Source organism: Trichomycterus rosablanca, chromosome 25 (assembly GCF_030014385.1).
Source record: "Trichomycterus rosablanca isolate fTriRos1 chromosome 25, fTriRos1.hap1, whole genome shotgun sequence".
NCBI lineage: Eukaryota > Metazoa > Chordata > Actinopteri > Siluriformes > Trichomycteridae > Trichomycterus > Trichomycterus rosablanca.
In genome coordinates, this window is record NC_086012.1 from 2566925 (window position 1) to 2581653 (window position 14729).

At 41.6% G+C, this 14729-nt stretch overlaps 1 protein-coding gene across 6 annotated transcripts in view; it reads left to right on the top strand.

Moving 5' to 3' along the window:
- LOC134302927 (muscleblind-like protein 1) overlaps positions 1–14729 on the top strand; it is an 80515-nt gene that overhangs the window by 65194 nt on the left and 592 nt on the right. For 3 of the 6 annotated variants that reach the window (XM_062988187.1, XM_062988186.1, XM_062988192.1), the window contains 7 exons: positions 2901–3107; positions 8760–8999; positions 9596–9649; positions 10306–10456; positions 12297–12332; positions 13527–13618; positions 14144–14216. In XM_062988187.1, the coding sequence (XP_062844257.1) occupies positions 2901–3107; positions 8760–8999; positions 9596–9649; positions 10306–10456; positions 12297–12332; positions 13527–13618; positions 14144–14200 (837 nt within the window). In that variant the 3' untranslated portion in view covers positions 14201–14216. The remainder of the gene's footprint in view (positions 1–2900; positions 3108–8759; positions 9000–9595; positions 9650–10305; positions 10457–12296; positions 12333–13526; positions 13619–14143; positions 14217–14729) is intronic. The other 3 variants (XM_062988190.1, XM_062988188.1, XM_062988191.1) reach the window with 3 other exon arrangements.

Sequence of the window (14729 nt, forward strand, 5' to 3'; positions counted from 1 at the left end):
CTTTAGCACAGTGAGCTGAATCTATTGGATTAGAAAATATAACTGAATAAGGTTTAACAAGAGAGAATGTGAAACGAAAAACGATAGCCTGCTCCTAAAATCTTGCCCTACAAAATAGATACGGATAGGTTCACGATTCAGCCAAAAGTATGTGGACACCCATCCTAAGTGTTTTGGTCACAATTATTCCTAACATCTTAACATTCCTAAGATCTTAACATCATGCAAAGCGAATTAGTGGAATATGTTGATATATTATATTATTTTTTTACATCAGTTTATTGGGGGGGGGGCATTTTGAGTATATCCGAATATTGGGTAGGACTTGCTAACTGTAGGCGCCCAGTGGAGCTCCGTACCTGCAATATTTGGATATAAACCCACTTTACAGGATGCTTAATCAAGGTTTTTGCTCTAACTAAACGCAAATACCTTTTATGACCTTTTTACCATCTTTCCCAAGGGTTTCAATCATTCTGAAGCAGACCGTGAACAGAAACATGGATTTCAGGATTTGTAATTTGTACAGAGATGCAGTTGTTTCCTGTGCTGTCACTACAGGCTTTAAGCACCAATATAATGCTATATGGTGTTGGCCATTTCAGTTATCTTGGGGGCCGTGTACCTTTGGTTATTCCTCCTACACAGTAAAAAATAATTAAAAAAATATAAAAATGAAATATAGCTGAAACTATTCTGCTTTAGAGTATCCTATTCGAGTTCCTCCACGTTGTCACCCAAAAACAAACTTTTTTTTTATTGCATGTGCTTTTTGGAGTGAGATGCTCCAGGAAATAGATCAAGAGGGTGTTGTGAAAGTGGCCTTAATTGCGTATCTGGCCCCGTTCGGCTCAAGCCTTGCAGGTCTCAGTGGAAATGCTAAATAAACAGATTCCTCTTTTACATTCCTCATTGTCTTTTATATTCTCATTTAAAAACAATCTATTAGCGATTAAGCACGTCCGTTCAGAAAACCCATGAGGTTTGTTTTCCAATCATTCAGTCTAATAAAAAAAAAAAAAAAACGGAAATCACTGAAATCCCAAGACTGCCATGACACACAATGTATAAGCAAAACTATGAGGACGCGTCTCAAGTCAAGTCAAATGTATTTGTATAGCGCTTTTTACAATATACATTGGGTGTGTTCGAAAACCTAGGGAGCTCTCTACATAGACAGCATTTTACAGCATCCTATGCGCACTCGCAAGAAGGAGGCTCAATTATTGTTGATTTTTAATTAGTATACACTTGTACAAGTGTATTTATTTGCAAGTTCGGGCTTGTCAGGGACAGTTTAACCGTTTTCGGTACACGGAGGGAGATGTTATTTGACATGCTAGCGCATTGTGCCACCTCGTCCCATTGGTTTGAATGGCATGATGCTAACTGTGTTAGCTTAGTAAGCGAAACCCGATGTTATCGCTGTCTAGCTAGTGCATTCGAATAAGCTGCCTTATAACTTATTAGAATCCTCTCTACTTAGGCAGCAAGGCAGCTCCCTAGGTTTTCGAACACACCCATTGTCTCAAAGCAGCTTTACAGAATCCAGGACCAACAGACCAAAGACCCCAGTTGAGCAAGCCAAGGGCGACAGTGGCACAGTGGCAGGAAGAAACCGTAAGAGGAACCAGACTCAGCATGGACCTTCATCAGGTGTTTGATATGCTTCCATCTTTGTGTCAACAATTTAGGGAGGAGTGTAGAGGAATTCCAGTGACCTGCACAGAGCCGTGACCTCAACCTTATTAAACATTTTTGGGTTGAACTGGAACTTTGATTGTGAGCCCTACCTTATAAGTGAGCCAATAAGATGTCCAAGGTTATGGCCATGTGTCTACATACGTTTGGCCATAGTGTAGCTACAATTTAAGCAAATAAAACCCAAAAGTTAGGTGCATCAGGAGGACTGATTTTGGACCTTGTGTTGTCCCATCAACAAGACAAACGGCAGCATTTTGTGTGACCGGACAGACTAGACTTAAGTCCTTCAGTCCTCTGCCTGGTGTGTATGTAATTGCCCTGTCCTCTTTGTTTATTAAATTTCCATCTTTGTCCTGTCTATACAGTATATACAGAGTCCAACAATAATAAATCATAAATAGTCTTGATGGAAATTTTACACCATATCGGCTCTCCTCACACAAGAGGAGGTGATAAACGACAGAGAAGATTTAAAGAAAAGCTGAGAAAAAAAGTGACAGATCTTCAGTAACGGAGTGCAGGATGCTTTCTTCCCTCTCCACCACACAGGACGGTGAGAAGGACAGAGCCAAGGATGCCATGAAAGAGAAGACAGGCTGAGAGAAGAAAACGACGAGCCTGTTGAGAAAGATCTCGACACAAAGGCAAAAAGAGATGAAGGACTGAGATAGTCCATCTCATCTTCACTTCCAGGCTCCATCCCCGTCTATTCTGCTTTCATTTATTCATTCTGCATACGCTTTCATCCAAAGTGACTTCGGGAAGCGTTCAGAACCCTTCTCAGCTTCAACAGCCTTTACTCACAGGATTTTGGAGTGTGTCTGTGGGTATTCATGGCCATTGATTCAAAATAGAATTTATAAGGTAAAGTAATTGGGTTAAATCAGACAGCCTAGATCACAATAGGCGTTCCAATGTTTAATTTAAACAGTTGTTAGGGTGTGGCTGGGGCAGGGTTACATACCCTTGGTTTTGTAGTGTCGGGGATCTGCTTTTATCTTTACATTTTTATTTAAACTACAGAGAACAACAATAGCACAAACAGTGTGAAGGCCTTAGAGAAGTGAGGCTTTTAAAGGCTGGCTGCCAATCTACTGCAGTGCTGAAACCAGTTTTGACCACACTGATGTTTTATTACCATGATTTACTGTTATTGTTTATCATTATTAATCAGCTCGTCTTGTGTCTGTCTGCAGCCCATGTTCTCTGTCACACCCAGCCTGGCCACCAACGCCACGGTCGCAGCAGCGTTTAACCCGTATCTAAGCCCAGTGTCCCCGGGCCTGGTACCTACTGAGATTATGCCCAGCACACCTGTCTTAGTTACCAGCAGCCCCAACGTACCTGTACCTGCTGCAGCTGCCGCCGCTGCCCAGAAGCTCATGAGGACAGATCGACTGGAGGTGGGTCCACACACTGTTTAACACAAATATACAGTTAATGTAAATCTAGGACAGCATTACAGACACATTTAGGCGCTATGCACTACTATGAATCCTCTTCCCCCAATTTGCAGCTATAACAGCTTCCACTCTTCACTGAAAGATTTTTGCAGTTAGTGCCTCTCTATTTCCTCGACTGCTCCCGTTAGGGGTCGCCGGCGGACCGTGATCCGCATTATTGATTTGGCACAGTTTGCCCTTCCTGACACGACCCTCCCTATTTATCCGGGCTTGGGACCGGCACTACAACGCACTGGTTTATGCATCCTAGTGGCTGGGTACCTATAGGACAATTCAGTGTCTACAATTAGCCTGGCTGCATGTTTTTATACTGTGGGAGGAAACCGAAGCTCCTGGAGGAAACCCACACAGACACAGGGAGAACATGCAAACTCCGCACAGAAAGGACCCGGACCACCCCGCCTGGGGATCGAACCCAGGACCTTCTTGCTGTGAGGAGACAGTGCTACCCACTTAGCCACCAGGCAGTCAAGGTTCCAATTCATCACAAAGATAAAGTATGGACCTTCCCTTGTGCATTGGAGTACAGTCATGCTGGAACAACTTGTATTTAGGAATTACAAGGGCTGGGCACCCGGATCAGGGTGTATTTCCTGTTGGCACTGGACACAAAGCAACCCTGGAAAGGACAAAACGATTACGAAAAAATGGTTCAATTTAATGAATTTTAGACCCCTCAGTGGCATTTTAATGACATCTTCTGACCAATCAGAATCGAGGATGCGACTGTACAAACAAAATTAGAGAAAGTGCAATTTTGCTTTAATTTACGCCTCAAGCAAAACGGAGTCATGATCAGATTTCTTTAGTGTGCTGGGACTGGGATGAATCTGTCCGTAAGCGCCGAGTTTAAGTGGCAAGAAAAGTCATCAAGTGCTCTGATATGACTGATTAAGAAACTGATGGAAGCTCGGCTGTTAAAATATCAATTAAAACTGTAATCACTATCGGCCCGGTAATAGGGCCCACCAGGCAGAGGCCGATTATGTTCACGCTACATTGTTATAAATCACAGTATGTTTTGCTTGTTATTAGCAGCTCTAGTTGGAGATCTGTAATTAGCCACATCATGCTTGCTGTTAAGACGTTTGCTCGTTTTCTCGAGCGTCACGCGTCCCTTTGTGCACGACTTTCTTTCCCCCCGCTGTTATTCAAATCGCTCGATCAACCAGGACTCGTATAATAATACAGCAAATCAAAGACCTGGTGAGCATTGTTCAAACAGCTCCGTTTATTCGCTTTAATTATGGATTAAGTAGACGTCCGTTACTCCGTACTTCATCAACATAAATTCTTCATTAAACATGCCCGAGCAAACATAGGAAAAATGATACATGGATCATATCACACCCCTCCCGGGCTACACCGCCGGCTCGGCTACGAAACGCTGACAAAACAGCTCATTATTCTCTGAACGGGCTTTCCCACCAGTCACGGGGTAGATAAATCAGAAATGCTTGGCTAATTCCGCCCCCGCTCTGTTTGCCCATAATTATTAATTGGACAGCAAGTCAATGTCGTGCATAATGCATGGAGCAGGAGCGCGTCGCTGCCGACAGAACAGCACAGGAAGCCGCTGGGAGGCGAGTGAGAACCTGGATTAGAGGTTTGTTTGTGAAGCACAGTTCTGGTCTCCGCTGACCAGCAGCACGAGAATTAGTCTTGTTAGGACACTGAAAGTACTGCTGAGGGGGAAATTAGACGTGGAACCAAACGTAATCCGTGCTGATTCTGAGAGAAAAGAGCTTCACGCTGAGAGCGGTGCTGTTGTCAAGACTGGCAAAATCAAAATCAGTTGAGACTAAGATATGACTAAGAATAAAATCCAGGTTATAATTCTGATTTCTGAGTTTAATTCTGATTATAATTTTGATTCTAATTCTGGTTCTGGTTTTAATTCTACTTCTGATTCTGGTTCTAATTTAGATTCTGATTCTAATTCTGGTCCTGATTCTAATTTAGATTTTAATTCTTATTCTGATTCTGGTTCTGATTTTGTTCTAATTCTGGTTCTTATTCTGATTCTGGTTCTAAATCTGGTTCTGATTCTAATTCTGGTTCTGTCTCTAATTCTGGTTCTGGCTCTAATTCTGATTCTGGTTCTAATTCAAGTTCTGGTTCTAATTCTTTTTCTGATTCAGTTCTGATTCTGATTCTAGTTCTTATTCTGATTATAATTTTCATTCTGGTTCTAATTCTGATTCGAATTCAAATTCTGATTCTGATTTTAATTCTGATTATAATTTTGATTCTAATTTTGGTTCTGGTTTTAATTCTATTTTTGATTCTGGTTCTAATTTTGATTCTGGTTCTAATTCTGATTCAAATTCTGATTCAAATTCTGATTCAAATTCTGATTCAAATTTTGATTCTAATTCAGATTCTGGTTTTGATTCTAATTCATAAATATCTGGCCAAAAGTCCCCTCTTAATTAAGTTCAGTTGTGTCAGCAACACCCTGTCAGGTGTATAAAATCTATGCTTCAAATTAGTGGCAACAGTTTGGGGTAGGCACTTTTCTGTTCTGACACGATGACGTCAGATAAAAGCATCACGGCTTTGTGTTTCTGTTTTACGCCTTTCTCCTTCATCCGTCTCTGCCAGATCTCTCGCTCTTCAGTGGTCTCAGAAACCTCCTGACCCTTTTCATTGTTTTATTGTCTCCATACACATATACTCTCTTTCTCTCTCTCTCTCTCTCTCTCCATCTCTCGCTTATCGCTCTCGCTCCCTCCTTTCGCAGTGTCTGCCTGACAACAAGGCTGCCTCCGTCTCCTTAAAAAGCAGCCAGGCTGGAAAGCGGCGCGAGTGCCCAGCAGATTTCATTAGCTCCCCCTCGGCTATCACTCATGCCCATGACATCGACAAATCGCCAGAACCCACTGTGGGTGACATATCGTATTTAACCTTTCTGGTCAGTTCTGGTCAGACTGACCTATTAAATAGCAAAGCAAAGCCGGACCGATTTCCCAACATGAAAGTTTGTGCTTTCACTTCTGAGCATGGAATCGTTTTTATAAACCAATGTAATATGAAGTAAAACGTAAGCATGATTACATGGTCAAAAGTATGTGGACGTCAGACCACAAGATGGGCATTGAATGATTAATCATCTCTCTTTGTGGCCTCTATTTTTAGAGAAGTTTTTGTACAAGATTTTGGAGTGTGCCTGTAAAAATCTACACTCGTTCTTTCAAAAGAGCATTTGTGACATCCTGTGGCATTCCAGTTCATCCCAAAAGTTCTTTAAATTTGAGGTCAGTTGTGTGAAGTCGCTGGAGTTCCTCCACACCCCTGTCAAAGCTTGTTTATAGACCTGGCTTTGTACACAGGGGTTCAGTCATGCTGAAACAGTAGACGGTCTGCACCAAAATTGATTGCATACACCTGTTAGCAATGGGTATGGCAGAGACACCTACCCCTAGTGTTTAGAAGGGTGTGTCTATAATTTTGACCTTGTGCTGTACCTATGTCTTGGAGAAAATGCTGAAATTGTGGACAGCTGATCAGATCCTTAAATACTTTATATTTAAGGACTTATGGTGGTCTTGCTTTTCAAACAAATTAACATGTTGTGCTCATGGGACATCCCTAACCACTAGCTACTGACCTGTTTGTCAGGTTGGTCTTGCAGAATCTGAATGTGCAGATAGGGTGGTGTTTGTGATTTGTAAGGATTTGTCTTGGTTCCATCCTTCAGGTAATGCTGCTGTTCATGAGCAAAGCCTGTCTTGTGTAAAATACTGTATTAAACAAGCTTTATGTTCAGTGTCTGCCCCCTACTGGACATCAGTGAAAATTACACATCACATGGAGCAGCAGTTTTGTGAATTAACTTCAAAATAAATGACATATTTTACAATTTATCACGTGTTGAAATACTTGATGCGACTTGCAAAGCATGATCCTGGTACAACACATACTGTATATAGCGATTTATAAACCACAGACCCTTAAATAGGTGGGTTCTCAATGTAAATGTTCCACCTGCAGGATGCAGTCTAAGAAAAATGCATCAGTTTGTAGAGCAAATCTAAAAATCATTTGGATCCATTACATACATTTGGCCAGTTTAAAAGCACTCTGGGTTGTTACAACGGAATCCCTAAAGAAATATTAGGCTACAGGCACAGGTCCAAAATTGAGATCTACTAAAGTATAAACAAGAAAACTGGGCGATAAAACAAGGACCAAATTACGAGAGACAATAAAAAGAACTGTTTGATAATTTCGGTACAGCCAGAGGAACACAAGGGTAGAATTACACATACTAATGAAGGTTGGACACCCAGGACAGGTGTAAACAATGAACAGTCGGGCTACAAAAACACACAGGAGACGTGAACACAGACGGTGCAGCTCGCACCACCAATTAGTACCGGCATCACTCACCAAATCTCTGGGATCCTGGATTAGTCCAGTCCATTTAAAACGCTCCGGTAAAACAGGCTAGCACACCTGAATCTTCGAATCTCAGGTCTGCTCCCGGCAGGCTGGGCACCTACACAAACAACGATTGGCTTGTTGTTCAGGGAGAGTACCGGAGGGGATTCCTCAAAATCGATGCAAGTACGACCTCTGCTGGCTGATCGATGGTGCCTGCACAGAGGCGAGGGATAATGTGATCAGGGCGTGTCTCTCCGTACACAAAGCTGATCCGCATATGCACATGTGTCGGAAGTGTCAGTCACGGCTCTCCTCAGTCAGAGTGGAGGTCAATATCATTAGAGAGGAAGCGTCATGCAGTCAGGTAATTGGATACGACTAGTTTGGAATGAAAATTTGGGGAAAAAACGCTCCTGTGACATTACTGATTCCAAACAGGTCTTATACTCTCATCAGTACGGCAGATCAAGTGTGATTTTCTGGTAAATGCGGCTGCCACAACATTGTCCTGTGCAATCAATAATGCTGAGACCGAGCTTCTCCAGACGTCAGATAAAGATGTCATGTGTGCTGAAACGTCTGACAGATGAGTTCGTTGTTTGTCTGACTTTTCCAAAACTGACCTGAGACATCAAAACCAAAGCATGAACTGGTCAGGAGTTAATGGGATTTTCTGAGAGAACCACTTAGATTGAACCTCCTAGGTGAACTCATCTTAATATGCGTATCCTATTTAAATATATTAGCAGCTCACTGCTTGTTCTGCCCCGCCTATATTCCAGCCCTGGGTGGACGTTATGTGATGTGAATCACCTGTTAAAAATGTATGACGTCCTGTATTGCATGAGTGAGCTGCAACCCTGGTCCAGAATGTACTTTGCATTAAAAATACACAATAATAATAGAGTTTTCAACCCACATTTTGTCCATGTTTACTGCGATCCAGGCGAAATATAATCTGGTCCCACTGTGGTTTACAAAATGTAACATAAAGCCTCCACATGGGGGCGGTTGTGTACAAGTGTTTATGTGCCTGTTCAAATTTATTTAATAATTATGATTTAACTTTTTTGGCTTGTGACCCTTAAAAACCATGAATTTGAGGACCTGAAATAAAATTAAAGAAAGAAGATGAATGATCTCTCTCTCTCTCTCTCTCTCTCTCTCTCTCTCCCTCTCTCTCTCTCCCTCTCTCTCTCTCGTTAGGTGTGCCGGGAGTATCAGAGAGGAAACTGTACGCGAGGGGAGAACGACTGCCGCTTCGCACACCCGTCCGACAGCACCATGATTGACACCAACGACAACACGGTGACCGTGTGCATGGACTACATCAAGGGCCGCTGCTCGCGCGACAAGTGCAAGTACTTCCACCCTCCGACGCACCTGCAGGCCAAGATCAAGGCCGCGCAGCACCAGGTCAACCAGGCGGCCGCGGCCGCTGCCATGGTAGGTCGGTGCCAGTCCCTTCCCTGTTGTACCCAGCATCCTTTGTGCTTCTCGAGCGCCCATTTCAGGCTCTGCTCCTTTTCTGTACTAAGCTAAGGTTGCGGTAACGTAGCGTGAGCTGAGAGCAAATCAGCGTGTTCGCTTAACCCTGTGTCTCTTTCACCTGCTATAACTGTGTTATAACTGCTGTAACTGCAAAGTGACTATGTTTATGTCAGAATCATTTTCACTAGACGTCTCTGACTTTAAATAAACTGTAAATGTAATAATAGTTTCTATAAATCGAGGCGCTGTGTAGATTTCCTGGTTGTTGTAATGTTCGTGAAGCTTCAGTACATTTACAGTATAACTAGTATAACTAGTCTCTCTCTTCAGTAACTCATTACTGTGCATGCTTTAGTCGACTTATTTGTTGTATATTTGCATTCTGGTGATTTCTTTTTTGTTTGTTTGTTTTTTTGTTTTTGTTTTGTTTCTTTTCTCACCTCCCCAAACTGCACTGCTGCCCCATGATGCACCTCTGCTTGCTGTTTATGTTAATGCGCTTGACCCCCATTGGCCCATTGCCATCATGTGCTCGCTGCCTGCTAATTAAGACTCAGTCGGCTGTCAAACCGCTGAAGCGACCCCTCGAGGCAACCTTTGACCTGGTACTATGTCCTTTCACCTTTTAGCTTGGCATGTAGCTCTGTTGTAGTGACTATAAAGAACTAAAACCTTCAGCAGACGGGGGTGATTTACTGATTGTGCTGAATTGTACTGGATCAAACGATCAAAATGTAAAAACGACCCAGAAAATGTTGAATATTATTAACACTATTATACATAAACAGATAAAAAACAGTAAAAAATATTGATTTTTGTTGAAACCACAGTCAGTTTATCACCTCTAATGACATGGTGTGCACAAATGTGATGTTTTCTTTTATGTAAATTAATAAAATATCAGCTTTTATAATTGTTTTCTCTGTAATTGCATGAAAATTGCTGTTTATAGAATTGCATGTGCAGTTTCTATTTATATGTAGAGAGATATAACAAGGGGAAAATGATTATTATACTAAGATTTTATTAATAGTATTCCTTTTAAAGATACCTGCCATGGAGCTAGCAGTGCAGTCCTATTTAAAGCTATTATTATTATAATTATTATTATTATTATTGACCCAGAATTTGTAACAGTAAATATTTGTGGGTTTAATTCCTGAATAGTACTCATATAAGTATAAACCTGACAGTATAAATATCATTTTTGTCCGCTAATTTTACCCTTTTTCTCCCTGTTCTCTCTCTGTTCGGATGGCAGGGGATTCCATCCGTTATGCCTCCATTACCAAAGAGACCCGCACTTGAAAAAACCAACGGTGCCACAGCCATGTTCAACACTGGCATGTTCCAGTACCAACAGGCCCTTGCCAACATGCAGTTCCATCAGCAGGCAGCCTTCATACCATCAGGTAGGACCCACACACGTGTTGATTCGTTCGTTTAGCTAATTAGAAGCCTGATTGCAGTCTGATAAGTACAATAAGCCGATTTAAACAATATTAAACCTTGGGTCTGATATGTGATTGGTGACTGACTACTGCATGCAGGAGCTGCCAAATTCAGAATAAACCTTCAGTACTATTTGTACTATATACTACACTATATCTCTATAGATGTATATATATAACAATTACACTTGTCATCTGGTCTGAACAGGGTTTTAATGTCTGATAATTATCATAGTAAACCCTGATCAGGACTTTATATATATAGTAATTAGACAACCCTAATAATCCTGTTTAAAAAGGCTTTATTTACAGTGTTTATTTATTAGGCACATCAGAACACACACACACTTATCTACTTATACTTCAATTATAAATAATTACATTAGAGTTTTTATAGCACCCTGTCATGCCTTCAGTTCTACAGAGTTTGCACATTTTATTGGACTAATGCAGTCCTCTGTATCAACTGTTGGTGGCGTCCTGCATCAGACTGTCTGATATTGTTATACACGATCACATCATGTGATGGTGTGCAGTTTTGCTTGTGATTCCCAGGGTGTCTAAATTATATATAAAAGTTTATTAAAAGAGCTACACATGTGTGAAGAGAACTAACAACTCAACCACTTTCATACTTTCATCTGAACCGGCTTCTGAAGCACTACTGGGCACAAATGTGGCACATCAGAGATTCTCAGACTGAATCCTCCGAACATCAGACCAACTTTTAAAATTTTACTGCTAGAATTAGATTAATGTGTTAATGTGTGTTAAGAAAATTCACCACCACCACCAATGGAACCACAAACTTTACGCTCATGAGTATGTGGAGCAGCCCCGGTTCTGGACTGCTTTGCTTGGGGGGGCAAAGACACAATTTGGGGGGGCAATGCCCCCCTCAGCCCCCCCTAGCCCCGGTTCTGGACTGCTTTGCTTGGGGGGGCAAAGACACAATTTGGGGGGGCAATGCCCCCCTCAGCCCCCCCCTAGCGCCGGCCCTGATGTGGAGACTCTTCATACATTACATTTATAATTATGGCATTTAGCAGATGCTTTTGTCTAGTAGTTATGGTACTGGACTAGTAATCGGAAGGTTGCTGGTTCAAACCCTCATCAATGCCAGGTTGCCACTGTTGGGCCCTTGAGCAAGGCCCTTAACCCTTAATTGCTTAGACTGTGACTTGGATAAAGGCGTCTGCTAAATGCTGAAAGTGTAAAGATCATCTTGAGACCCCCTAACTGAAAGATAAATCCCCAAAATATCAGGGCAGTGGTAGCTTGGTGGTAAAGATACTGGACTAGTAATCGGAAGGTTGCTGAGTTATGCCCCATGGCTGTCAAGTTCAACTGTTGGGCCCTTGAGCAAGGCCCTTACCCTTAATTGCTCACAGTGTAATGAGCTATATTTAAGCATTTCACTGACAAGCAAGGTCTTCTACAAAGGATTTTGAAGATTTTGGAGCGTATCTGTAATCTGAAATTTGTGCCCATGGGTGTGGCTCAAGCACTTTAACTCCATATAATAGGGGTGTCCCTAATATATAGCTCTATATAATCCACATGTAGCTCTTTTGATGTGATTGTACTAATATGGAATGTAATGATTTTACTGTAACGATGATTTATTATCATGTAACAGTCAGTAATTGATGAAGTTTATTCTTCTGTACCCGTAACCTTTCTCTCCTCTGTTTTTTTTTGTGTTCTCCGTTCTAATGGCACGCACGACGGGTTGTGTTGATTCTCCTCCACCTCCTTCTGCATTTCCTCTTCACGTCCTGTTGCAATGCATGATGGACAGGCTCGATATTGTGCATGACACCTGCAGCAAGTGTTGGTAGGTGCCACTCTTCCTTCTTGATTGTCGTTCTCGCACACTCTGTTTCACACTGTTTCAGGCGCAACTTAGTGGAGGGTTTTGGGCAGGACTTGAATTAATTATTGTGTCGTGACTTTTATCTGACATTTTACTGAGAGAATAACGACAATAACGACAAAACGTGTGACTGATGATTGAGGTTCACTGGTAGCAGGTTGATTTCTTTACTGTTAAATGAATCATTTATAAATACTGTGCCATGAAAAGTTGCCCAACACTTTTCACCAATAACAACGCTGACTTAGAGGATTTTTAAGGTCTAAAACTCATTGACTTGAATCTCAGCTCTGCTACCGGCAGGCTGGGCACCTACTTGAACAACGATTGGCTTGTTATTCAGTAAGGAGATTCCTCATAACTGGTGCAAGTACGACCTCTGCTGGCTGATCGATGGCACCTGCACAGAATCGAGGGATAGTGCGCTGATCAGGGTGTGTCTCTCCACACACAAAGCTGATCCACATATGAACTCGCCCCGTGTGTCAGTCACGGCTCTCCTCAGTCAGAGTGGAGGTCAACATCAGTAGAGAGGAAGCGTAATGCAATCGGATAATTAGATACGACTAGATTGGGAGGGAAATTGGGGGGAAAATGCTATTTTTGAGGTCAGGAGCTGATGGCTGACAAGGTTTGGCTCGCATTCCAATTCATCCCAAAGGTGTTCAATAGGGTCTAGGTCAAGGGTCTGTGCAGATCACTGGAAATTCTCCATCATGAATGTCCAGGGACACGATTTCTAGAAATTTTATTCAGCAAAGTTAAAGAATTATGTTATAATTTACTTAATAAAATGGATTGTGTACACCTGCTACCACGTAAATTACATAATAAGAAGTTGTGTCTATGTATTTTTTAGCCATATAGTGTAAAATAATAAGGGCTGATTATTTTCCCAAGGCACTGTAAATCAAATTAAAGTATGAAGTAATTTTAATAGTGAAATATTGTATATTTAATGTTTAAAGTCTCAGTGAAATGTTGCTGTTCTGCACTACAGCATGTCGTACTACTAATATATCGAACCCTTACTTACGGCACCTTATGGCATGGCTTTAGCTTCCATAACCCGCCTTCATTGAAAGTAATCGTTTAGATGTCACATCTGCCCTGTCCCCATGTTCATTTTTGGTTATTTGGTTTTCCCTCCGAAAGTTCCCATGATGCACGGTGCTTCAGCAGCCACTGTGTCAGCAGCCACCACATCTGCCACAAGTGTTCCCTTCGCAACAGCCACAGCCAATCAGGTTTGCTCCTTTACCGCTTTCCCTCTGCTTTCCATCAGTCTGTCGGTCTGTCGTGCGTCTGTCTGTGTCGTGTGTGTTGTGTGCACGTCTGTGTGGTGACGGGTGGGCGGTCACGCCTTGTTTGTGCTGTTCCTACTGACCTCCGTCCGGTTAACCTGCATGGAAACGTAGTCGTGAGCCGCAAACGTTAAGCACACAGTCAGACTCATGCGGCGTATTCTTCGCTACGCCTGGTGTACGGTGTGTGTTGCTATTTATTTGACATGAATAATAATAGTTGTAAGACATTATAGGTTTATTATAGTGATATCTAATTATAAATATTCAACCACGTTTTTTAGGTTTAGTGCATACACTCTATGGTCAAAATTATATAGACGGTCCTTCTAATTGCTGAGATTAGGCATTTCAAATGCATTTTTTACACAGGCCGTATCTGTTACAGCATGACTGTGCCCGTATAAAAATGCAGGTTTGTTGGAACACAGCCGTTCCTGCTGGACTCATTTTCTCTCTCTTTTCTAGATTCCAGTAATATCTGCAGATCAGCTGACTAGTCACAAGTACATGACTCAGATGTAGGAGCAGACTTTAAACAGTAAGTTTAAATAACAATTACAAACATGATTTTGATTTTGTGGTTTTGAAGACGGTCAGAAATATGTGGACACCCCTTCTAATTGTTAAGTTCAGGTGTTTGAGGCACATCCATCACTAACAGGTTACAAAATCAGCTACATAAAACAAATTCCAGGCCTTTTCCATAAAGGCTTAGTTTGAGTCCAGAACTTAACCCCACTAAATATATTTGGGATGAATTAGCCTTCTTATCTGACCTGGCTTCACAAATGCATTTATGAATGGGCACAAATCCCCATAGACACAGGGCAAAATCTGTCAAACTAAAAAGTGAAAGCTGTTAAAGCTGCAAAAGCTTAAGTTGAATCAACATATAGATAGTTGGAAGGACAGAAAGACAGACAGATAGATAGACAGATATTTTATTGATCTCTAATTGTAATTCTTTCCCTCAAATCTACACTTAATTACTATTATGACAGTAAAAAGATGCTACTTTATATTATTTTTGAGTTTTTTGATCATTAACTTA